This window comes from Python bivittatus, unplaced genomic scaffold (genome assembly GCF_059951505.1).
Source record: "Python bivittatus isolate LINGU-HERP-01145 unplaced genomic scaffold, Pbiv_v1 ctg000320_np1212, whole genome shotgun sequence".
Taxonomy (NCBI): domain Eukaryota; kingdom Metazoa; phylum Chordata; class Lepidosauria; order Squamata; family Pythonidae; genus Python; species Python bivittatus.
Genome location: NW_028277052.1, coordinates 5,106,707 through 5,132,385, shown reverse-complemented (window position 1 = coordinate 5,132,385; position 25,679 = coordinate 5,106,707). Strand labels below are relative to the sequence as shown.

General features: G+C 45.4%; 1 protein-coding gene across 14 annotated transcripts in view; it reads right to left on the bottom strand.

Moving 5' to 3' along the window:
• Positions 1–25,679, bottom strand: part of GRAMD1B (GRAM domain containing 1B) — a 146,483-nt gene that overhangs the window by 64,239 nt on the left and 56,565 nt on the right. The window contains exon 1 of one of the 14 annotated variants that reach the window (XM_088139018.1): positions 12,445–12,645. The exons of 11 other annotated variants lie outside the window; for them this stretch is intronic. Coding sequence is in view for 2 of the 3 variants with exons in the window: in XM_088139010.1 (XP_087995136.1) it covers positions 1,939–2,237 (299 nt within the window). In the remaining variant the exon portion in view is untranslated. Of the gene's footprint in view, positions 1–1,938; positions 2,276–5,893; positions 5,916–12,444; positions 12,646–25,679 lie in introns of those variants that run through there. 2 more of the 14 variants (XM_088139017.1, XM_088139010.1) reach the window with 2 other exon arrangements.

Here is a 25,679-nt window from a genome sequence, read left to right as displayed (position 1 = left end):
GATCCAGCCCTTCTCAGCCCCAGATCTGACAAAAGGGGAATTACATCCCAACCATCCAGCAATCCTAAGCAGTTTCAATACAGGCTTGGAGGTGAGCAAAGGAGGCTATTATAGCATTAAGTGAAAGGTTGTCACGAGCAGGAATGCAAGTCCAGCGCAAAGGGGACCACTTGGGGTGTGTAACAAAAGTCTTGTTTGCCCAGAGGTTCTTCTCATTCCCAAGGAGTATCTAACGCTTCAAGAGCACTGAGGTGTGTTGTGTGTGTGTGCGTGTTTTAAAAGCAACCCTTTTTCACCCTGAAAAGTTGGATCAGGACATTTTCCAGATGCCTGCATTTGGTTCTTACAAGGGTGGCTCTAGTATTCCATCACATCCAAGCCTGCAAATGCAGAGAGGATGAAATTCTAATTCCAGGTCACGAATTCTAAAGGCCCAGTAGGTCTCACCCTCTGCACGCCCTCCAAAGTCCAGTTCCAAGATGCCCGGTTTGAAACCGAAAATCCCTGTCCGCTATTTGAGTGACCTTTCAATACAAGCAGGAAGGATGTGCAAAGAACACGCTCAAGTCATTCTAACATTGCATATGTTTTCTTTTTCAAACCCCTACCTCCTACCGATTGGAGTATCTTACTTCACAGAGTTCTAATTCATTAACACAAACATGCAACACTAATACACTTGGGGAAATAAGCTAGTCAGCGTTCCTATAGGACTTGCTCAATAAACTCATCCTGCAATGCAATGAATTCTCCGGTTCTTATTGTACGACAGACTCATAATGGTGCAATAATCTAAATTATGAATTGCATAATATAAAGGTGGGGGCATGGATAACAGCACGGGTGTAGGTCCATGCACATAGAGATGTTTTAATGTGCTAAGAAGACCTTACATATTTTTCCAAAGTGTTGCCACAATTGTGCCCCTCACAGCAGAAGCACAGTCAACACAAACAGTAACTTCCAATGACTGGGTTTTTATGAAATGCCTGCCAAGGGCTCACCCACTCACCCTTTGCCACATGCGAATGGAATTTGGGGCAACGGGCAGCAGGGACTAATAAATGTTGGCTGGTGGAGAAGCAGAGCCCTTCCAGGCTTCTTCTGAAGCAATCATGGAAATTATTACAGTATGCCATATCAGAATGCCTTTCTCAGGACAGTTTTAGGGAAATGATGGGGGGGAAAGAATTGGAAAGGACTATCTGAAATCTCCCATCTTGCGCTAGCGGGAAGAACTTCAAGAGACAGAGAAGAGCAATCACCCCCTTTTTTTTCCCCTTAAAAAAGAAGAAAAGGCTACCCCAAGCTGAGCACCAAGTCGAGAGAGATCAAGAGAGTTCCCCACACTGCTCGTCTGGCCTGTTTCTCCAGGCGCAACCTGGTCCTTCTCCCGATTTCTGCAACTCCAAAGTGTACAAACTCTGTGCCAGGGAAAAAGACGGAGGACGCCTTTCCTACTCTCAGGTGCAGCCTTGGGATCAGTCCAAGAAAAAATCTGCAAGGCTTCCGATTAATAAATAGCATACACCAATAAATCGCCACTTATTCGCAACTTTTCAAGAGCAGGGGAGGCTCGGAACGGAGACACGGCAGAGTCTGGCTTTCAGCCACAATCGCAGCACCCAAACGGCCCGGGGGTGGCGGGGGGGGGTCGGGGGCGAGGAGAGGTGTGGCAACCAGCAAGACAAGGCTTGGGAGGAGGAGGAGGAGGAGGGGGAGGAGAAGCGAGGCGCGCCACTGCGCCAGCATCCCTTACGCAGACTTGCTCCTGGCGGCGGAGCATCCATGCCCAACGTTGCGTCCCCTCCCTCTGCCCGGTTGCATCCCTACACTGCGGTGAAGCTCGCCCCCCCCGCCCCGTCCCGTCCCCGGCTGCAGGGGCGCCCACGTCGCCGCTAATGCAGTGGGGGGGCGCCCCCTCCTCGCCCGCTTTACCAGGCGAGCTTGAAGCCTTTCATCAGGACCGTCACGAGAAGGCGCTGCCCGGCTCCCTGGCCGGCCCCGGACGACTCCGGCGGAGCGGCTCCCAAGACATACTGGACGAGGCCGGGCAGGCGGAGGCTGCCGCGGCCGCCGCCGCCGCCGCCGGGGAAGCGCGCAGCCCCGCCGCAGCTGGAGGGCACCGTCGAGCCGGGCCAGGAGAGGCCGCTGGGGCGCAGGCGGGGACGGCGGCCGGGCACGGACTTGGCAGGGCGCGGGCAGCCCGGGCAGGCCAGCGAGGCGGCGGAGATCATGCCATGGCTTGGCCGCGCCGAGCCCCTGCGGGATGCCGGCTGGCCGGGCGACCGAGAAGCTCCCTTCGCCGCCGCCGCGGCCGCTCCTCCTCCTCCTCCTCCTCCTCCTCCTCGCCTCGGGGCTCCCCGGCGCAGCGCCGCTGGCCTGCCCACTCACCCGGCCGGCCAGCCGGCCAGCCAGCCAGCCCCCTCCCCGCCCTTTAAAGGCGCCCGGCTGCGGGAGAGGCGGCAGCGGAACAGCGAGCCGGCGCCGCCGGGCAGGAAGAGCGCCCGCGCCGAGCCGAGCCGAGCCGAGCCGAGCCGCACTGGCCCCCTCCGAGGGAGGGACGCCGCGCTGGCCCAGCCTCCGCGAGAGCGCCCTTCCAGCCGGGCGCCCGGGCCGGCGCGCGCGCACAGGCGGCCCGCTTTCGGCGGCGCTTTCAAAGCGGCCGGGCGGGCGGCGGAGGACGGAGGACGGGCGGCCCGACCCCGTGCGGAGCGGGGCCGCGGCCCCGAGGCTGCCTGAGGCCGGCGGGCCAGCCTCGCGTTGGTCCAGAGATGCGCGCCGGGCGCGCCCCGGCTGTGGTGCGCCTGGCGCACCCGCGAAGGGGGTTTCCTTGGGCGCGGCTGGGCACCCGCTTGCCGGGCGGGCCGGCGCTTTTTCTTACTCGGCCAGGCTGCTCCCCCGGCGATGCCAGGCGGGCACCTTTCCTGGGGGCGGGACCCCTGCGAAAATAGCGCGGCCACCCTGCGGAGTCTGTCTAACGGCGGGGAAATTGGAGATCCGGCAAGGGGCGCCGAAACGGGCGCCGAAGACCTCGGCAAGGGCAAGGGCTGGGGAGGTCTTTCGAAAAAGCACTCTGCTCAGGATCAGGAGCACCCTCTGTTGTATCAGGACATCTTCCAGATGCCTGCATGTGGTTCTTACAAGTGTGGCTCTAGTACATCTTCTCAACTAAGTCTGCAAATGCAGAGAGAATGAAATGGGGGGCGCTAAAATGCTTCCTGAAAACTTATCTTCAACTTGCAATGGCGTCTTTGGCCCCAAAGGATGTCCATTTGCTATGTAACACCCTTCCCCAGTTATTCTAGCACAGAGCCGGACAGGGAAGCTTGCTCACTGGGGTCCCTCCCTTTCCCCCCACCTCCGCCCAGGTGAAACCCTACCTCAGTCCAGCTACCCTGTGCAGATGAGGAAGGGAGTTGCACCATAGGCCTTTGAATGGAATTGGTGACTTGGGAAAAGTGGTACCAGACTCCTGATCCCTCGTCAGGACTGTCTGAGGAATTCAAAAATCCCCATACTTACCCAGTTCAATTTGCCACTTAGCAAAAGTCAGAGTAGAATAGATTCCCTTGGGGTAAACTAATTCTCTCTCTCTCTCTCTCTTTCTCTCTCTCTCACACACACACACACACACACACCCCTTTGAGCCACATTTTTGTGAGTCGTTTGGAATAACAGTTACACACCGGCTATAATCCATCTGTTCAATTCTGCACATGAAAACAAACTGAAGGTTAAAGGATAGGCAGTATTTCTCGGGGTGTAACAGGGCCAATAACCTGTCACAGTCCAGGATGTTCTTCCAAGTTTCCACATATGCATCGTGGTGGATGCAGTCCCACCCTTCCCCTATATCACTTTGGCATGCAATTTATCAGGGGGGAGGGTGGGCAACGCAATTCTGTGAAACAGGTTGGCAATGCTGTAGAGCCGGAAAAGATATTTTTGGAGTCAAGAGGAGAAGAGAAATGCAGGGAAACTCAGGGGCTGAGTATTTGAGTGCACTGGAGGTCAAGGAGATTGGCAGAAGATGGGAAGGAAGGAAGGAAGGAAGGAAGGAAGGAAGGAAGGAAGGAAGGAAGGAAGGAAGGAAGGAAGGAAGGAAGGAAGGAAGGAAGGAAGTTGAATTAAGAAGGAAACAATTCAAACCATGCTAGCAAGGATGCTTCAAAATATTCATTATGGAAGGAAGGGGGGAAAGGATGGGGAGTGGGATCTGAAAGTTGTGTGTTCTTTTCTAATGGTGTATCCACGTGAGATTCTGTTTATGGCATGCACTGAGAAAGTACGATTTTCATGGGCATCAAATGTGCCTCTCTTGGTAATTGCTGGGCTCTGCCCCCTATGATTTCTTATTTCTTTTTTAAAAGAGTCTCTGATTTTAAAAAATGAGGAAGCAGCCCCGCTGCAAAGTACCAAACGTTAGTGTCAACGTTATGTACCTCTGTGTCTCGTGGTGTTCTTAACAAATACACCGTACTTTAGCCAAGACCTTATTATTCAGTTCTCTGTCTTCCCTTCCCCACTATAAAAAAAAATAAAAATGCTACAAGTCCTTTCAAAGCTGCACTCCGAATGTTCTGAACAATTAAGAAGCAGTATATAAATGCTAAATAACAACTTTCTAACTATCTGTGTAGGGTTTCAGTCTGAAATCTGTATCCAGCTCTGAGTTTTGGGAGATGGGCAGGCCCAGGGGGCGTGCTTCCTGTCTGCAGGTAGAAAAAAAGAAGCTAAGCAGTAAGAAACAGCTCAATAAATTCATCTGGAAATGAAAGTCCTTCAACGTGGTGATGGGAAACGACATTATAGCCCACGACTATGCATCCAGAGGGACTCTGAGATAGTAGCCCATAATATAAACGTATCTACAACCACACCCAGATCTCTCTCACAAGCCGGAAATATCAATATTCGGCCAACATATATCAAGAACGAGAGAACCGGTTTGGTGTAGCAGCATGCTGGTTGGGGAATTCTGGGAGTTGAAGTCCACACATCTTCAAGCTGCCAAAGGTGAGAAGCCCTGATCTAGGGCAACCCCCCAAGCTTGCCGAGCTGGCAGCCAACCCTCCTGCTTCACAACTAGGAAGCACCTGTGAGAGGTCTCCCTGAAGCAACGCCATCTGCAAATCAATTTCCCTGGCGCGGGAATTTGGTTGTAAATGCACCCCCTAAGGTTTGATTGCTATGTTACAGCTGAGCCTGCTGGGGATCCAAAGTCCAAGCAATCATCCTGCTTTCACAGGAGGCATAAGGAGGAAAGGTACGACAACAGCCTAAGAAAAGTTGGAGGGTGGAGGGAAGCGGGTAATCCATACCTCACCCCAAATCAGGAACTCTAGTTCTCGGTTCTATAACAGGGTTGCACAAAACCAAGGATTGCATTTTGGCTTTTGAATGGTGAGCTAGAAGCGGTACTCCAAAGAGCGGGTAGGGCCAGGGCAATATAAATGTAAGCTGCATTAAAACTTAAGCAAGTATACACGCTTAAGCCCCCCTTTTTTTAAGGAGATCTAGGTATTGATTGCACCCAAGGCTAATCAGGGCCACATCAGATCCCAGAGTGTGCGCCCCTGTTCCACTAAAAGGATCAGAGAAGTCTCTCGTACCTCAAGGCAATATGTACAGGTGGGGTGCAAAAGGGAGAACTTGGGGAAAGAAGGCAGAGAGCGAAGGAAAGTCCTTCTGCTGTCTTGGGGAGAAGACTTCTGAGAAGACTTCTACTGGAAGACTTCTGAGTTTACTATGGCACACTTTCTGGCCCCCAAAGAGCATTTTTTGGGGGAGGGGAGGGATGGAACTGTACGGGGAATTCAGAAATGCAAGAAAAGAATTTGCCAAGCGAAGCCACTTACGCACAAGGAGGACGGCAGCATTTCCATCCTACCTTTGCTGTCGCCACATCAGATGTCTCCATACTTTCTGCTTGGCCTATCAGTCAACAAGGAGCAGGGGCCGGGAAGGGGGAAAGAAGGGAAAATAAAACATGAGGTGAGGTGGCAGTTAAGGCAAAGACACAGAGTTGTGCAGATGGATGAAGAGCTGGAGAAGAAGCAGCCCTTCTAGTCATTCGGGCAGGGGGAGGGGAGGCATGGAATGGAAGCCTTGTATGGTCTGAAAGGGAGAGGGGGGAAGCAGGGGCTCCTGCGATCAGATGCTAAGCCTGAATGAGAGACACTGTTCCAGCAGCAAACAGATGTTTCTCATGGCTTCCTTAGGGATGAGCAGCACTCTAACATGCAGGAGAGAAAGCATTTCCTCGTTCTCCCAACTTCTCCATCCAAAGCGCCTTCAGGAATTGGAGGAATGCCTTGCCTCCCTAGGAAAGGAAGAGAGATCAGTTCCAGGCATGTCTTAGCTGCGGAATTGCTCAAAAAGCAAGAGAAGAAATAGGAATGGGGAAAGTGAGAGGGACCTTGTCGACAGGAGGCCAAGAAGAAAGGAAGGAGGGCAAGGTGGAAGTTCATGGTAAAAGCCACAAAGGTGCAGGAGAACGTAGATGGCAAGTACAAGCATAATTCAAAGATGCTCTAAACAGGAGTCAGAGCAGGAAGGAGGAAAGGGAGGAGGAGGAAGGAGGCAGCAGCGGTGAGGTCTTTATCATCCATACTGCGAAGGGGGAGATAAAAACTCAACACACTCAGTTCACACACACCCCACAAAAGAAGCCTACTTGGAAAAAGACTGGTCCTTCCGTTCAACCAGTCTGCCCTGGGCACTGAAAACATCAAGTCATCATTTCAGGTAAAGGTTGGAGAGGGACCGTCTCTGCAGCAAAGGCCCCGCCTTTTCCAGCCAGCCCAGGCGTCTGATTGGCGGAGCGAAAATGACTTCACTCAGCCCTATTCATCATCCCGGGTTTTCTGCCCAGCAGGGACACAGTTCCTCTCCGTTCATGGATTCACCACCACTGCAGTTTTCCTTCCTGCCCTACTTTCCAGCAGCGCATCGGAGGATGCTCGGAGCAGCCGGCTCCAGAAATGGACGGGCTCAACTCTCAGAAACAGACCCAGAGAGCAAACAATGCTCTTAAGTGGGAAGAAAACAGGGATGCCCGGCTGCAGAGGAAGACATAAGTTCCTCTTTGGACTTTTTTGTTTTCTCTTGCACAACATGAATGGGTAGCATTTCTAGATTGTTCCCCCTCCCTTTTTTTTTTCTTTTCAACTGCTTCTCAAAATCCACCGCTTTCATAAAATCTCTGGCTTAACCTCCTAAATTCAGGCTTCTGCAACCTGGGGTCCCAGCGGCAAAGTTTTTTTTTTTTAGATTTTTTTTATCCCACCTGTATTACTTTTATAAATAACTCAAGGCAGCGAACACACCTAATACGCCTTCCTCCTATTTTCCCCACAACAACAACCCTGTGAGGTGAGTTGGGCTGAGAGAGCGGGACTGGCCCAAAGTCACCCAGCCGGCTTTCATGCCTAAGGCAGGACTAGAACTCACCGTCTCCTGCTTTCTAGCCTGGAGCCTTAACCACTAAACCAAACTGGCTCTTTTCTTTAAACATCTAAGAATCCCTAATTTGGAGAAATCACCTGGCAGCTCAAACCACTCCCATTCTCAAAATTTAGATCATATGCTTGTTCAAACAGAAATCACTTTTCTTCATGTTACTGGGGCCGATTCACACAACCTTCTAGATTAGACTAAAAGGGGTTTAGGTATTTGCAGACTAGCCTGTTGTAAGAATAGCAATGATATTCTGATAACCCAAGTTTAGGGTTAAGTGCGTTGAATGGCTCTAACCTAAATGCACACTGATGACATTATTGTTATTGTCTACAGATTACTTCACACCTCATGGCCTGTTTTACCCTCAGGAAGCTGCAGGGAATGCATTCCTCCAGAACAATAAAGCATGCATCCTGGCTTGTAAACTCCAGTTGCCATAAACTCAAAAAAGGGAGTATCCAATGGCTTGGAATGATGGGGGTACTTAGCCATGAACATAGCACTATGACACAGCAGGGAGATAACAACAACACTAATAGTGGGGGGACAGGGATACAATTAGCCCCAATGCTGAAGCATAATCACTGTAGTGTTAACGCCCAAAGATGGAAGGCATAGTACTGATTTTATTTGTGTGCTTGCTTGCTTGTTCTGAATCCCACCCTTTGTTTAGGAGCTCAAGCCAGCATATATCATGTTCCCTAGTTCAGGGTTCCTCAATCTTGGCAACTTTAAAACGGGTGGACTTCAACGCCCAGAATTCCAGAAACTCCCAAGGCTGGCTGGGGAATTCTGGGCGTTGAAGTCCACCCATCTTAAAGTTGCCAAGGTTGAGGAACCCTGGCCTAGTCCCATTTTCCCCCACAACAACAAACCCTGGGGTTAGGTTAAGAAAGAAGGGCTAGCTCAAAGTCACCCGCTGTTGTGCTCCCACTGTTGTGGATGGACTTGAACATGGTGTCGGTTCAACATCTTAACCACTACGCCATCCTGGCTCTCGTATTAGGGCTTAACACGTGGGCCTGATTCATACAATCTCCAGTGATCCAAGCACATTTTAGTTTAGTCCAGTGCAGTGTTTCTCAACCTCAGAATCTTTAAGATGTACGGACTTCAATTCCCAGAATTCCCCAGCCAGAATTCTGGGAGTTGAAGTCCACACAACTTAAAGTTGCCGAGGTTGAGAAACACTGGTCTAGCATGTTATACAATGCCAAGCGCCTATCAATTCTCCTAAATTCTCCTAAAGCTCCCCCTTTCTCCAAACGGGTGCTTTTCCGATGTGTTTTCACATTTTACTGGCTGGAAATTCTGGGTGTTATAATTCATTGCATTGGGGGAGGACCCAGTTGGGAAAGAATGGGATAAACCAGGCCTAGGCATTGCTTTAGATTTGGTCTCCAAACCAAAGAGTGGTTTGGAGTGCAGAGGAGAGCAAACGTAATCCTTCTCAGCAACATCTTAAAGTAACTGCCTCCTTTCCCAAAACCACAATGCAGCTGTGGAAGACAGATGTGCCATATGCAACTGTTTTAAGGTGCTGCAGACAGGTTTTATGTTCCCTTTCCACTGAAGCACCTTTTGGTGATTGAATCAGAAGCCCTGCACAACTTTAAACAGAAGTTTAACAGAGAAACACTCCAACATCCATGTTATGATTTGTTGCAGACAAACACTTCACCCCGATCTACTCCTATTTCATGGAGCTAAGCTTCCCTCTCTGTTCTCATTGAGAAATACACAATCTAGAAGTGTTTTTGTATCACTCTCAACCCTTGGACTTCTGAAGAATGTGTTCTATGCATGTCAAGTGAGGGAGGAAGAGAAGTATATATGAGGCAGCCTGTAGACAGAACCTGAACTTTCTTGAATTTCTTGATTATTCAATAATCACTGAATTATACCATCAGTGATAGTGGTGCTGGTCGTATCCAGCAACAAGGGTGCTTTATATAGTACAAAACACCTCCGGAAAAAAAAAAGAGCAAGCAATTGTATAAGAAGGTTACAATCCCCTTGGTTACATTTCTAATAGTAGGTAATTACAGAACAGCCTTTTCTCATGAGAAAGGATGGCGCACCATAGCACGAGGAATTAGCTCTGAGCTGCAGAGGCCTGGAGCCATAAATACACAAAATGTTATTAGGCAAATGACTAAATCATAGCCTCTGCATTTGCCCCTTAACAACATCTGCAAGATATATCTTGATTTGGTGGAAGAACATGCCTTGCACAGAATTCTCAAAAAAGTGTTCTCTGCGCCATCTTTATCCTGAAGAGTGACTATAAATTTACTGGAAACTTGTATAAATTGTTCAGAGGCAGGCAGAGTTTGGGGATCCCATAAGACAGAGAAATAGGGCAGGCCAAAGTCTAGAAATAATGCAATGAATTATAAATCCTCCCAGATAAAGAGTTAGAGTCAGATAAGTATGGATTTTTTCAATCCAGTTGATCACATTTCTTATGTGATTCTTAGCCCCATATTCATTGATAGTCTCAAAGTTTAGAATTCCCAATTTTGGGCAGTAAAGTATTGAAAGCCTGGGGGGGATACAAGCTTTACTTCTCTTTGACCACCATGTTACAATAAAGATCCAAAGTGCTACCAACTTCCGCTTAAAATATCAGCTACATATCCATTCAGAACTTGGATTGCTATGCTGCCACATATTGCTCCTTCAGAATGATCAGATTACTGTCTCAAAAGTCGAATGTTTCTACCAGAGTTGGCTTTATGCTGGAGAACTACAGTACTTCAACTTACTAAGCATGAAAGGGAAGGCAAGCAGCCAAGTCAGTGGGAAAAAGTGTGGTTCTGGTGAGAACAATCTCTCCTGTAACATTACTGCTTTCCCATTCACTGAACTGGACAGAAATAGACCCAGTGAACCAGCTATGCTTCTTACAAAGTATCTGAAATCGGAAGCTTATTCAGGCACTTAGGACTTCACACCTAATGCTTCAAAGTGTTCGCCAAACTTTTTGCAAATGTGCACCAGGTACAAACGTGTTTGGAAAGACTTGAATCACACAAGCATCGTTAGAGAGCCATCACTGGGTCCATCCCTGATGGAGGATGAAATTGTCCTTGATGGTTGACTCACAGAGTTATCATGAAGCATAGGCCCCTTTGCCCAACAGATATTCTAATCCCACCAAATGATATGTCTCTTCGGAGACTTGCTGAAGGTGCAGAATCTTACAGCCTCAATAAGAACTTGCAATACCTCTGAATTGCGCCACTGTTTCTAGTTCTAGAGCCTAGACTAGCCTTCCTCAATTGGAAGGCTGTTGGATGCTTTGGACCATGGTTCTTATAATCTCAGTGTACTTGGCCAATGATGAGAGCTGGCACCCTATTGGAGAAGGCTGGCCTGGATCATACTACACCACTGTTTGCCATTTATCCAGTCATAACACCGTTACATAAAAGCCTGGACAATATTATGAGATCATGAATAGCACAGAAGAAAACAGAGGTGCACTGCCTATCAGACCTATCTCTACAAGTCCAAGTTATTTAATTAAAAGTATTTGTAAGCAAAAGAAGAGAGATAAGAAGAGAAAGAGGAGGAAGCAATATCCATAGAAGAAGGATTACTCATAAGTGCAGAACTGAAAATGAATGTAGAACTCCAGAAGAAATGCTTGGGGAATAGAATCATTGCATCTTATCTGAAGTCAACCAACTTCACCTTTGAAGTTTCTACTGTGAATGTGCAACCCTGGTATTTTGAACAGGAAGCTGCCTTCCCTTGATTTGGGAATATCTTGGGAGATGTTGATCACACTGCATGCTCAGAAGCCACTGGCAGAGGCAGATTAGCGCAGCCTCAATGCACTGAGAGTCAGAGCACATCAATTCCAACACTTGGCTTCAAGCCCTGAGGCAGCATCATGTTACCTCCAATGCTCAAAACAGAGCCCTCAGCCAGATGATGCCTGTTTTGCCCAACCCTAGTAATCAACCCTATGTTCAGTACACATCTACTTTTTTTCTATTGTCTGTGTTCTGTTCTCACTGGGTTACTATTGTCAAGTATGGATGTGCTCACCCTATCTTGGCAAAGTGATGAAAGAGAAAGCGGGGGGGGGGGGGACACAAATCAAGATTAGTATCTGGAACACATCTCTCTCTGTCCAATGATGAAGTCTAGCCGGATTCCATCATTTTGTGGGACCCCTGTCTTAGAGCACGCTGAGCTGGCTATCTCTTTCAGAAAAGGCAAAAGAATGCATCATTTAAAACGGAGAGAATTTTGTTTCTATCCTGATCATCACTGGCGATTATTCTGAGGGAGACATCAAAAGCAGAGAGAAACAATTAGAAATAAATCATTAAAAAGAGAGAAAGGGATGCAGCAGCAGCAGCAAAGGTGAACTCAGAGGGGGTAGATGCAGGTTTGGCATGATGTTTTTTGGGAGGGGGGTTAACAGATAACAGGCAGGGAGAGGAGGGGAAAGCTGGAGGCCGATGGAGAGGAGAGGGGAACCAGTGGCGATGGAAAAGGCTGACCTTGTTAGGGTGCATGACGTAGTGAAGTTGCACATGCTGCCATCTTACCAGCAAAACTCACAGAAACAGGTTCCAGCTGATCAGAAGGCAAATGTGATGGAAGAGCAGGATCATGAGCAAAAGACAGCTGATGGCGCTGAGAACAGGCAGCCAATCTCAGTGGCAAAAAGAGCAAACAAACGTCTGCCTTGCCTTTTAAAAACACAGAGGAACTGGAACCCCCAACTAAAGACGAAAAAAAATGAAAAAAAAAAGAAAGAAAGAAAAAAGGTTGAGGAGAGTGGAGAACAAGGGGTCTGTCAAATCCAAGAGGGCAGAAAATCACACCCCCAGGCAAGGCTTCCGAGCGTCTGTGGACAAATGCAAAACTGTTGCTGAGCCAAATCTAAACTGCTGGTGGTTTCTCTTTTCCTTGGGAAGTTTGAGAATGTACTTTAAAAAAAAAAAAAAAGGCACTCACATTTCAGCCCACACGGCAAGACAGAGAAAAGAGCTTCCGAAAGCTGTGCTGTTCCTTTTTTCTCTGCTCGCAAAATTGCCTTTTCCACTGAAGGATCGATTTTAAAGACACGGCTGCCTTTGGATTTTTCCAGGGAAGTTGCTAGTGACGTTGGCGGGTGCCTCCAGTGCAGGTTAAAAGTGCAAAAAGAGAGTTCAAAACACACCCATGCCAAGTTGCAGAGAGATTAAAGAAGAGCTCTGGAGTGGAACCCAAAGAGTTGGAAGTTAAGAATCAAATCCAGGATGTATTACTCAGGACTGGCACTAGCCAAATGAGGAACATTTTATTTCGAGATGGCTGTGCTTCTCCAATCCCATCATGACGTCCTTATCGAACGTGTTTTGGTGCTCAGCACTGCTGCCCCCTCCTTGCACACACTTGCCTCCCCGAGGAGCACAGGGAAAGCTTGATTGTCAGCAAAGCAAATTCATGAAGAAGCTTGGAGAAAGAACGAGGAAGAAGCTCTGGAAAAGGGGAGGAATGTTTCAAAGGGCGTTGGTCCATTGCTCCATCCCAGTTTGCTGTCTTCTTCCTCAAGCAAGTATAGATGAGCAGAGCAAAGCAGGTGACTTTGGCACTTTCTCTTCACCTCCTGGTTGCTGACTCATTCAGAAGACGGATTCTCTTCCATCCCCGTCAACCAATCAAATAATCAGCGCAGGGTCAGCAGCTTCTCCAGAGGATGAGGTTTATCGGCTGTATGCAGAAAGCATCTTCCAGACCACAAGATGTCACAAAAGGGTTAAAGTATCCAATCTTTGGGAGGGGGGGTGAGGGATGGGAAGAAAGTCTCCTCCCCCCCACCCCTTAGAAGGGGGAAAATGCAAACCAGTCCATAAAGCATTCACTCGAAAATGTCAGAGGGTGAAACAGCTTCCTGGAAATGCAACTCTGACATCTCCAACAAAGCAAGAACGTCACCCGTGGCTATTGGGCTGGTCCCCACCCTCTGAACTGATCACAGGAAGGCAGCTGTGTAGAGAATTCACCAGAATGAAGTCAAGTTTGAGTGATTTACCAGCAGGCTTCCTAGAATGTGAGCGGTGGGGGACCTGCCTTCCTGCTCTGCTCCTGAGTGATGGGGAAGGGGGGAGAAGGGGGGCTGTCAGCTCAGGGTCACATGATGTTCAGTAAGCTACTATGCAGAAATCAAATATCTGGCCCACACGCTCTATGACTTACTGAATCAAATAACTTAATGGTCTTTCATGAGATGCACAGCAATCCACGTTGCATCTCTTTGTTTTTCTTAAAGTATACTGCAGTTTTAAAAAAAAAAGCAAATGCCATCATCGCTCCAAAAAAAGTGTGAAAGTTTCTTTAAAATGCACACACACACACACAACCCCAAGGGGAAATTGAGATCTTAATGAAACCTGAAGTCTCACCAGTCAAATGTAAATGCTGGAGAAGGAACTGGCAAGAAGCTGATAGCCAAATCAATTCCAATCCCTGCAAATAAATCTCTTAATTTCAATGGCAGTTTGTCATAACAGCCAGGGTTATCCATGGTGGGGGCAGTGCCAGATTTAGCATTAAACTAAACAAGTTACAGCTTAGGGCCCCACAATTGGCCTCACAAAAATTCAGAATCTCAGTTTTCTGATTTTGCAAACGAGTTCACTGTTACTTATATTAATAGAAGTGATCCTGATGACTTATTCTGCTAGCATGTTGTATATGAATCTATATTAATGTACGTATCTCAAAATTATTTTGAAAATTACATGTAAGTATTGTTTCCAGGGTATACTATATTATAAGAGACAGATCAAGCCAACCAAATGATAAATATGTAATCAGTAAATGCATTCGTTTGAAAATAATTTGCATTTTCCACTTTAAATACCTTGCTATTAAATAATTAAAAGGCATATATATGTTTCCAGTTTTGGGGGGTGACCCAAGGTCCTGTTTTGGTACGCACCTTAGTGAGACCTTCTGGTGTAACTTTTTAGCAAGGGGCCTCTAACCTTTATATAGCTTAGGGCCTCATCAAGTCTAAATCTGGCATTGGGGGGGTCAAATAAGTCAAGATGGAGACCACAACCGTGCCATTGAAGCCTCACAATGTTTTTGGGGATTACACTGGCACATATATCCTGGGAAGTTACTGGCCCTCTTCCTTCTCCCACACAAGTGTTTGTGTGAACACTTTCTTCTTCCTGCTATCTCAGCAAAGCTAAATTTCCTGTGTGGTTAACTGGTTCTGTGAAGCCACCCTGTAATTCTATCTTATTTTTAGTTCTCCTTTCCACTCTCCAAATGTACCAAATCATTTTTATTTTTATTTAGAAGAAACATCTTCACTCTTGTACACCCTTTTCTGACATCCACATCTGGACCGTGGCAAACTGACATCTGTGGCCAAATGAAAAATATACGGTGCTCTCTGAAAATCCAGAGTAGGAAAACAAGCTACTGTACACACATATAACCACTGAAAGATTTCCTTGAGATTGTGCGAAGACTGAAAGATGCTGGGGGCAAAAGATGCCATGCATCTAAAGACATCGTGCTTTTTTCTCTGCAGATGTACTCTGCGTATACAGTATATTGCAGTTCTATAGATTAATTAAATCTACAGACAAAAGCAATTTTGCCACCTTCTTCATTGATCCTTTTCTAGGATTAGAAAGAGCTCTAGAAGAAACCATAGGCTCTTCACACAGGGAAACTAGCAGCTGACCATTTGCCATATAATACATTGTCTAGGTCAGTGTTGTCCAAACTTGGCCACTTTAAGATGAGTGGACTTCAACTCCCAGAATTCCCCAGCCAGCCATGCTGGCTGGGGAATTCTGGGAGTTGAAGTCCACTCATCTTAAAGTGGCCAAGTTTGGACAACACTGGTCTAGGTTATACAGATGATAGTTGTTGGCTCAACATGTGAACTAAGCCATTATGGCATGCTCAGCAAAGCATGGATAAAACAATCCATGACCTAGCGTGAGGTGTGAACTCAGGCTCTGTGTACAAAAGAATCAAAACTTTGCTTGTGTGCAAGACCCTGGTGTCAAAAGTAGAATTAATTAAATCCAGTCCATTTCCCCAATTGCTTTTTTTCAGGGCAAGCGTGTGATGTTGATACTCCAAAAATCCTTCAGCTCCCCAAGAAATTGACTCTGATGGGATAAATGTCAAATAACATCAGGAGTGAAATGCAGTTACATAACAGAGTCTTAAACAGGAAGGAGTCTGGTAGCACCTTTTCCAACCAACACATTTTATTGAAAGGCATCATGACCTCAACAACTTCCAGCCTACTCTCAATTTCTGCCTTGACCTTTCTACAACAGAAGTCCACTTCCTTGATGTCATGGTAAAAACCACACAATGGATACATAAAAACCATGTTACACAGGAAACTCAGAGATTGCCACGCATACCTACATACTTCCAGCTTTCACCCAGAACACACCACTAAGTCTATTCTCTATAGCCAAGTTTACTACAACTACATTTGTTCCAAATCACTTGATAGAGATGCTCAACTGATGGAATTAAACCAGGCGTTCAGGAGACTGAACTACCCACCCAGCAAGATCAATAGACAAATCAATAGAGCCAGATCTATTCCCAGGGAGGACCTATGAAAAGACAGAACACAAAAACAACACCACGAACTGCTCCCTGTAGCTCAAGATTTCCAAATACATTATGAAGAGGCTACAACCCATACTGGAGAATGACATTACACTTTCTCAGACGCTGGATGGCAGATATATTCTTGCTTACAGACAACTACCCAACTTGAAATAGATTCTCATAAGCAACAAAAATCCAGCAAAACAATTGTGTTAACATGGGAAGGGAACCAGAATCTGTAACAAATCCAAATGCCTATTTTGCTTCCACATCTACACCAACAACACCATTACAGGCCCCAACATGTATACACACTAGAGGTACCTTCACATGCTCTTCCTTCAATGTGATATATGCCATCATCTGCCAGCAATGCCCCTCTGGGTTCTATGTAGGGCAAACAGGTCAGTCTTCACACAAAATAATTAATGGTCACAAGTTTGACATCAGGATTGAAAAGAAGGACACAGTAATATTCTAATCTTCCCCTCTAGAGCAAATGAGAATAAGTCTGAACCTTCTGCAATGTGACAGCCCTTCAGGTATATGAAGACAGCTATCATGTCCCCTCTCAACCTTCTCTTCTGCAAGCTAAACATACCTAGGTCTTTTCATTGTTCCTCATGACTTGGTTTGCAGTCCTGTCAGTCACCATCTTGATATCCCTTTTACCTTTTCATCCTTTTGTTAAATACTGGCCAGGGACTCTGAAATCCAACCAGTCTGGGGGACATCATGGCTGTTCTGTAGCATTCAAGATTCTTCACTTAATATTTTCTCAGAAACTCTTTGCACTGATCTTTACAGTGTTGGGAACTTCCCACCCCCACTTCCCACGGACTGAGCAGAGGCCAACTCAGAAGAGTTTGCCTGACCATGAAGTCTGTGGTCAAATTTAAACTGCAGACCTCTCAGTTCATGTGTCACATCTCTTAACCATAAGTTTCCAATCACCTTATTTGCAAATTACCAACTATATTTACCTATTTCCCAGAACTACAGTGTTAACTGCGTTAGTGCCTTGAAGCATCCTGTGTGGGAAAGATAACACACAAACATCCAACCACGACTGCAGCACTCTGCTTGACTCAACCAGTGTGGGCATTCACAGCAGCAAAGGACCATGCTGGGCCATGAGGTTTCCCCATATCCTTCTTCATGTCATAGCTATCTCCCCCTACATCTGTTTAACCACCTTCATGGGGGGAACAGTCCTAATTCCATTTCTCGAGCACCCTCCACTGACACTAATGAAAAATGCAGTTCAGATCACTCTGTATCAAAATATTGCAAGCCCAGGGCATTCATCGATAAATTAAATCACTCTTTAAAAGGAGATACAGTAGAGGAAGTGGAAAGATATGCTAAAAGAAAGGAGTTGCTTTGGAGATGAGAAAAGGATGTGAGGCACATCTGAGAACTGAGAAGACAGGAACAAACATAGAACAACTTTGATTTTGTGGGGCACTAAGTGAAACTCAAACAGATCACAGGATGTCTTCGCAGAATGTATGAACCTGGACGGTATGCATCTACCTCTGCAGGTAGAAGAGTTTTGCTGGACCCATGCTTAAATCTCAAGGACGATTTAAGGAGGCATGGCTGAGGTTTAGTGTAAAACCAGCCTAGAGAATGGAAAAGTTTCCTGCAGAACTGTTGTGTGCACTACAAAATTCATGGAAGCATGCTTCATTCCAGCCACTGGCAGCCTGGTTCTTTCTCGGAGACAGCACCTTAAATGTGTCGTTCCAACTTCTGTGATGGGTTTGAGAGACCTCAGGGACAGGAAAAACAAAAGAAAACAAGTAGGAACATGGGATCAGTTGAGAGGAGTTGAAATAAAGATGGTGTGATTTCATCCCACAAAAGGTTCAGAAGTGGGTGAATCCATGTACCTCTGACACAGAACACGACCAACATCTATGGTTCAGAGATAATAGAGCTTTTCTCTCATGGTGGAGTGGTGTCAAGGGCTGTGGAATAGCTAGTGAGGCTGGGATGTTAGGTGGGCAAGGCTTGAAGCTAGAAAGAGGAGGCATTATCTTATTCTGGATCTTTTATCAAAACCTGATGTAGCAACAACCACAGTGCCATGATGCTTCCTTCTGTAATTAGCAACCCACCTTACCTGTCTTGGAAAAGGAACAATGCTGGCGCCAGAGGAACAAAAAGCAGATAATTGGAGAATTGTACCAGGCTTGCAGAAGGCAGCAAAATAGAAGGCTTCAGCAAAAGTTATTGATCAGGCCTAGCTATCCTCGGCAGCTTCAGGTTTTGCTACGTGGGACGGAGATTCAGATCATACAGTTTATCATTTCCCCAGGGACAGCTGTGCTATTTTGCTGCGGCAAACCCACCAAAGATTCTTACTGCACCTTAAACCTAATTCATTTTCTTATGGGGTAAAGTTCTACGGAATACCATCCAGTCCCTTGTCTAGGAAAATGGAAGCTGATGCTAATATTGCTCTGAAGCCTTCCTTGCCCTGAATGTTGCCTCTTGCCTACCTGAGCAAAACCAGAAAACATTCTCCCACCCTTTCAAGACAGGGGACATAGACAAACTGTAGTGTAAGGCCTAAAATAGGCTTACTAGAGATTAGAAAACAAAGAAAATCCCCCAAACCCTCCTCCAAAGAGAAAACAAAAAGGTCTCTCTGCCCATGTGTACAACCGACTTTACGTCGCAGTTCTGCCCCAAGGCTGTGTCCTTCCCAGAAATGTTAGGCGTACCCATTGGCATGACTGTCCTTGTATGTCCCAGAACAGGTCAAATACCGCTCCATCACTGAACTAGAGAAATTGGAGCTTTTAGCACCTCTTCATTATCCCAGTCAAAGAGCCAGAAAAACAGACTGAGCGGGATTAACCTTTCTAAAGGAGAAGGAAAAACATGTACCCACATCTCCCTGTATAGATACAGATATTTCACAAAGTTGGTGATCTCAATGCTGGGAAGCCTTGTGCACTATTACAAATAAAAAAAGAACAGAAGGATTTCTTTTCCTGCAAGAACCAAAACAGGGCAGCCAAAACGTACTTTTGGTCCTGTCTTTGCTGCTGTTGGAAAGTGAGCTGAACTAGTAATGATTACACTTATCACAATGCAGTTTTCTTTTAAACCAAAAACCAACTGACTTCCTTTTAACCCTATAAAATTGGTGTGTCTTCTCTTCCCACCAGATAGACTTTCAACCACGTGCAGATCACTTGCCTGCTGACTTTCCCTTTCCATCTCATAAATCCCTCTTCTCTCCTTGGTTTTCTCTCATCAGTTTCTCTTTCTAATATTTACAGTATGTCAGTAGAGCTGGGACCGGGCAGAGAAACCTGATGCTGTGCTAGAAAAATTGCCCATGACAAGCCAGCCCAGCAATCCGTTTTTAAATCCAATGGATGGTGTTTCCATCACAGTTTGATTCACCTTCTTATTAAACCAAAGCAGTCATTTGGGGTCATCCTGTTGTTTATAAATAAGCTCAACACTGAACATTGAGCCAAGATGATGCTTGAATCTCATCAACGCCATTCACCTTTCCTGCATCACATCTTTTAGCTCAAATCTCGCTCGTCTTTGAACTATTCCTTGTTTTAACAGAAGCTTGCAAACATTCATCTTCTCTCTGTGCCGGTGCAGTGGTTCCAGCTCTGGGCTAAAACTGAGGAATCCCAAGTTCAAGTCCCAAGTGAGCTATGAGATTTAACATTAATCTACTTACTAATCTCCCAGCACAACCTGCCTTGAAAGATTGTTGTGACTATCACATTGAAGGGAAAGAATCACATATGCTGCCTTGAACTCCTGAAGTTATTAAAATTAGCAAACACTTGTTATACCAGCAGGCTGAAAAATCACCTGCATCATATAAAAGAGGGTTCGGTCCCATTCTCCCATATTGAAGTTCTTTAGCAGGACAGCATAAATACTCACCAGTGCTTTCCCTTAGTACATACTCAGAGCAAAGTCAATTCTGAATTGTAACCAAAGTAGACTTTGAGGAACCCTAAAGTTCAGAGAAATCCACCCCCAAAAAACTTTTCAGAGAAATACCCATTAAGAATAGGAAGAACCCACTTCTAATTTATGGAATCCACTGCCACAGAGTATAAGGACGGCTCTTATTTTAGCTGGCGTCAAAAAGAATTAAACAAATGACTAGAGGTCAAGTCTATCAACAGGTATTAATTACTGGAACCTTCCTTCATGTTCAGAACCAGAATAGCTCCAAATAACAGATGACTGGGAGGTATAATTGCATTTTGACCTCCTGGTTGATCTACTTGTTTCCCAAAAGCAACTGGCCATGATCCCACAGAGCCCCTCTTCCCTTCTCACACTTGCACTCCCAGCTTAACAACAGACTGCCCTGCAGCCAAAGGGAGGTTTTCCTCCACCAACCAGATATACTTACATAAGTTTGAGAAAGGAGAGTTTTTTTCTCAAGGAAGCTAATCGGAAATGGCAAGCCTGCTTTGTAACTAAGTTGGAGGAGACCTTCTTGGGATCGAGGTTCTGGACCATGACTGTGCTTGCCAGGGCACCAGCTGATAACGCAGAGGTGCACAACCCATAGAAAGCTTCACCAAGTTTCTCAGGCTGTGCCAAGAGTCTAGTCCTGAAGGAAAACTTGCTTCAGAGTCCAGCCCATAGAAGCAGGTCCAAAAGGCACTGCATGAATCAGACGCTTGATGCATGCGCCTTCTCTTCTCAGTCAAGGCTCCTTAGAGGTTAACTCCATTTATTGTGTTAGTTTTTAGGTCAAGGACAAGCTGCAGAAGAAAGAGCTACTGGATGGCACAATCTTCACCAGGTCCCCCAAACAGCCTCCTTATTATAATACTTCCTGAGTCTTTCTCCCACTTCCAATGGCTAAAAATCTTGACTGGATATTTATACGTAGCCTTTAATTGCTTCTTCGCAGGAGCCCTGGTGCCGGGGGGGGGAGGGAGTTCTTCACTTATGCTCAGCCCTCCCTCTGAGTGTGTGTGTCTTGAGGTGGAGAGGTCTTTTCTGACCCCGTTCTCAAGAAGCAAACTAGCCCTGCCTGCACAGCTCCACCTGGGCATGATGTCAGCTGCGGTGTGCTACAAGAAGGGTTGAGCCTATGTTCCTTAAATCCCAACGCAGCATCTGAAAACAATGATTCCCCCAAGGAGCTCAAACCTTGCTCCCTCCTGCCATCATCAGCAAATAAACGGGTGGCACAAGCACCTGATCAACTGAAGCAGGTGGCACTAGAGAACATTGAGGCTCTTCTCAGGACATGCAAACACAGTTAGCTAGCATCCAGGAACAAAAGGTTCTGAGAAAAGATCTTCTGGCCAGGATAGCATTTTGAGTGTTTGGAGCCCTCTTCTGATAAAAGAAGTAGAAGACCACAAAGGGACTTCAAGTGGGGGACGCCTGGCCGTTTTTGACAACACACTCAAGACTTTGTCTCTTATTCAGAGCCAGGGTCCCTATCGAAGATACAGCATGCATTCCATGCAGAGTATGGACCCCCTCCTGTTCCAAAATCTGTTCTGCTTCTTCCTCTTGCTGCTATAAAAACCTTAGCATTTTTGAAGTTCCCTTTCCTTCCTAAAACAGATGGGTGACTCCCCAGGAAGAGGACACATAAGAAAATGAAGTCATTGACAGCTGAAAGCTTTTGGCAGGCCCAAATCTTATTCTTCGGGGCTCTTAAACCACTCCTTCCTCAATTAGAGGCACAACTTTATGTTTACATAATGCAGGCATTTTCAAACCAAGGGTTCAGTCTAGATAACTGTACTCAACCTCATTAACAAAACAGAAAAATCAATAAGGCACGCCTGCCTGCCCTTATCCACACAGACATACCCCTTCCCCTTCCATATCCTAAAAGCTAGGAATAGTTTGATGGCAATAGACATTGTTCTGTCCCTGATCAATACTTGAATGGGAGAGAGATGATAGAAGTAGTGTTCTGCATTCCTTGCAGGAAGGTCAAACTGTAGATAATAATTTTAATTTAATTTTATTTAATAAAGAACGTGGGAGAATACAGCACATTCAATCACAGAAATGTCTGCTTGGAAGGGACCAGAAGGATCATTTAATCCAACCCTCTGCAATGTGCAGGAAAGCTAGCAATCCAGTTTCTTCTTGGAACTTAAATGTGGAAAGGATGAGAAGAAAGCCTGGTACCTATTGCCCACACTCAATGACTTCAATCTCTCTGGAGCAGTCTTCATTACAAATATTTCTACATTTTTGTAATATACTTTCTCTCTTTCTGTTTCCATTCCTGTTATCCTTGTTCCAGGCAAATCTATTTCAGTTGAGTCATCTCTCCTAGCTGCAACGCAGGAGACAGGGCCCCAGGGGACTGGTGAGATATCGAGATGGCTCCATTGCTATTAATTTTGCTGCTCTCTCTTAGCCTTGTGGGTGTTTTTTTTAAAAAAAATTTAAAAAATAGTTGTCTTTTATATATTAACTTTTTTAGAGTTTTGTTTGTATGCCGCTCAGAGTCACTTTTTGTGAGATGGGTGGCCATACAAATTTGATGAATAAATAAATAAATAATAAACCTCACACTAGTCCATATACTAAGAACAAGGGGGAAGTCAATTGATTTTTTTTCTTTTTATTATATATTTATCTTTTAAATGTATACCCCACATTTCCTACCATAGCTCAAGCACACCAGCATACAAAAGTTCTCCCTTCTCCAGTGTCATCCCCAACACAATCCTGTGGAGTAGGTCAGGCTGAGGGAAGATCTCATGATCTTCCATGGCTAATGGTAGACTTGAACTTGGGTCTTCTTGGTCCTAATCTAGCACCTTAACGGCTATACCACCCTGGTTCTCATTTGTTATTACTGATTAAAACAAACCAGCATAAATCTCAAGAAGAAAATACGTGCATCCACTTGGCTCACTCTGGTCCTACCTGGTTTGGCTCTGACTACCTTCTTATTCTCCTACCCACAAGTACCAGTATGTACTTATTTATTTATTTGCTAAGATTATGCAGTCCACTACCTTAATGGCTCATGGCAGTGGGACTATCACTGAAAAATATTAGTCCCAAACACTATAGGAAAAGTCCTGCCCATTCTTGCAAACCCATCATCACAGGGTTTATGAGCTACTAATTTAGAAGCAGAAGGCCCCTTACTAGCAATGGTACCTCCTGGCCCCAAAGACTCCCATATTTACACCAAACATATTGTTAAAAAAAATATTATAATAACCAGGTCTGTTCTCCTGGAGACCCTCACAAGAAACCAAGGGGTCTGTGAGGCTAAAAGTTTGCTTTGAAGTTCTCCCTTACTTTAAAAAAAGGAAGGAAGGAAGGAAGGAAGGAAGGAAGGAAGGAAGGAAGGAAGGAAGGAAGGAAGATTTTAAACTCTGGACTTTTCAGAGCACAGTATGGTTTCTCTGCTTTGTTCCCTTTTATTTCCTCCAGGGTGACAATTTCTACAGGAGCATGGATAATTGGAGGGAAACATATGGAAGAAAAGATTCAGCTACTAAATAGTAATTCTCAGCCAGCCAGGTCCTCCCTTGGGTTATTAATTGGCCCTCAGAGGGACTTGTTGTTCTCTTTAGACCAAGAAACGTTTCTTTCCAGCTTTTACTTCCACCAGTATACAGTAGCTATCATTACAAAGACAACAGAAACAGAAATTGGTTGCAACCAAGAGAGGACGAAGAAAATATGGAATCAGTAATACAAGACTCCTGACTAATATCAAGAGTCCAATTTTGAATCCACTGCTGGTTTTCAGAAGTAAATGGGTGTGGAAGCTTCACACACACTTTATCCAGTTGTTAGTCAAATTCCAGTGATCCAATATGGCTTTCAAGTGTACCAAGAAACAATCCTACAAATTTTTCAATAAAAATTAACTACAAAAAATTAAATAATTAAAAAAGGAAACAATCCTACAAGCTAGTTAAATGACCTACCCACAGAGAGCTGAGTAATGGTTTTCCACACAGCTTCACTAAATTGGGATATAACCCATCAACTTGATCTAAGGCATCTTCTAATGTTAATTTGGGAGCAGAAAAGACTCCATATTGCATGATGATCAAAAGAGCCCAGCAACATGGGGAGGTCCACAATATCAAAATTATCCCTGGAAGCTAAAGACACGGCTCTAGTCTCTCCAACAGGAATCTCCCATCACGCATAGATTCCACAGCCTAAAAATATCACCAGGAGCACTGACTATATCTAGGCTGCAAAATAGCAAATTATGGTCTTTAATGCAAAGATAGACTAGAACCATTAGCAAGGCATCAAATACCAGGAAGAAGAGTACAATCCAAGACACAGAATTGGTTCTAAGAGGCCAGAGATCAAGAAGCAGTCCCTAAAGCAAAGTCCAGGGCTAGGAACAGAAGACCAGAGAAGAAAGACAGGACTTCTAATCCTGTTTGGCTTCTACATGGGTTCACAGCCAACTGGGCTCTTGAGCTGAGCAGTGTCAATGCTAACCCACTTAGGATAGGTTTCCATGACATACTGAAATACAAACCAGCTAACCTTCAGCTATGGTTCAGGGTGCTGTGCAAACCCAGAAAACTGAATAAGCCATGGTTGTATTGGCTATGTCAGCAATGGCTGGAGGCTAGAAACTCTTTGGTCTTAAAAGGCTATGCTTTGAGCTTCAAGGAACAGCTGCATCAAATCTGGCTGGCTCTTAGTAAAATCTGAAGGTCCTCATCATCTGCTCCTTCATCTGAGGATAGCAGAGAAAGAAGTCAACAGAACTCAAGTAAGAATTCATTGTCTGCTGGCTCATCCTCATTGCTGGATCCAGATGTTGAGGTATGAGTGGTGATCATAACATCTGGCTTCCATATTTCCACCAGCACCTCCCCCCCCAAAGAAATAAGAGTTTTTTGCCAATATACAATAAGAAAGTTAAATATATAAAACAACTTGAGAGCACTAAAAGCAGAAGAGAGCAGCATTCTATAGTCGTAGGAAAATTGCAGTCCAAATTTGAAATATATTAGGGTGGAGTAGGGGAAGATGTCTTTTCTACTAATAAAAAAAAACTACAGAAGGGGAGATAAAACACATTTTGCTAGTCTGGCTGGAAATAAAGAAAGTCATATGCCCGATTTTCATTTTTTATTTTTCCCCCCCTCCAACCTCTTTTGTACCAACACTGCAGTTTGAAGTTATAATAAATCAGCCACAGTGTACATTAGGTTCATACTCAAATTACACTTTCTTTCTCCCTGCTTCTTTCCCCCCATCTCCAATTCTTTGTTAGGACACTGAGAAGGAAAGATCAGCTATAAGTTTTATTTGGCAAAGAAAGATGGTGATCCATCAGCCCCTTACTGTAAAGATAATAGGTCAGATAAAGTGATTAAATGCCCCAAGGCTTAAAATAGAGGCAATTCCAGTGTAATATTTCCCTGGCAAAGCTCATCAAAAGTAAATCATAGTTTTCTAAAAGCAGGATCTGTGCCAGTGGTTGTCCTCCCAGGTGGTCAGTTGGTACAGAGGAAACTGAAAATGTGGAGGCATTGTAGGAGGAGAGCTGTGTTATGCTATGGTAGCCAAAAAAAAAGGGTCTGGAAGCACCTTTTCTCTCTAAGACATTTTATGAA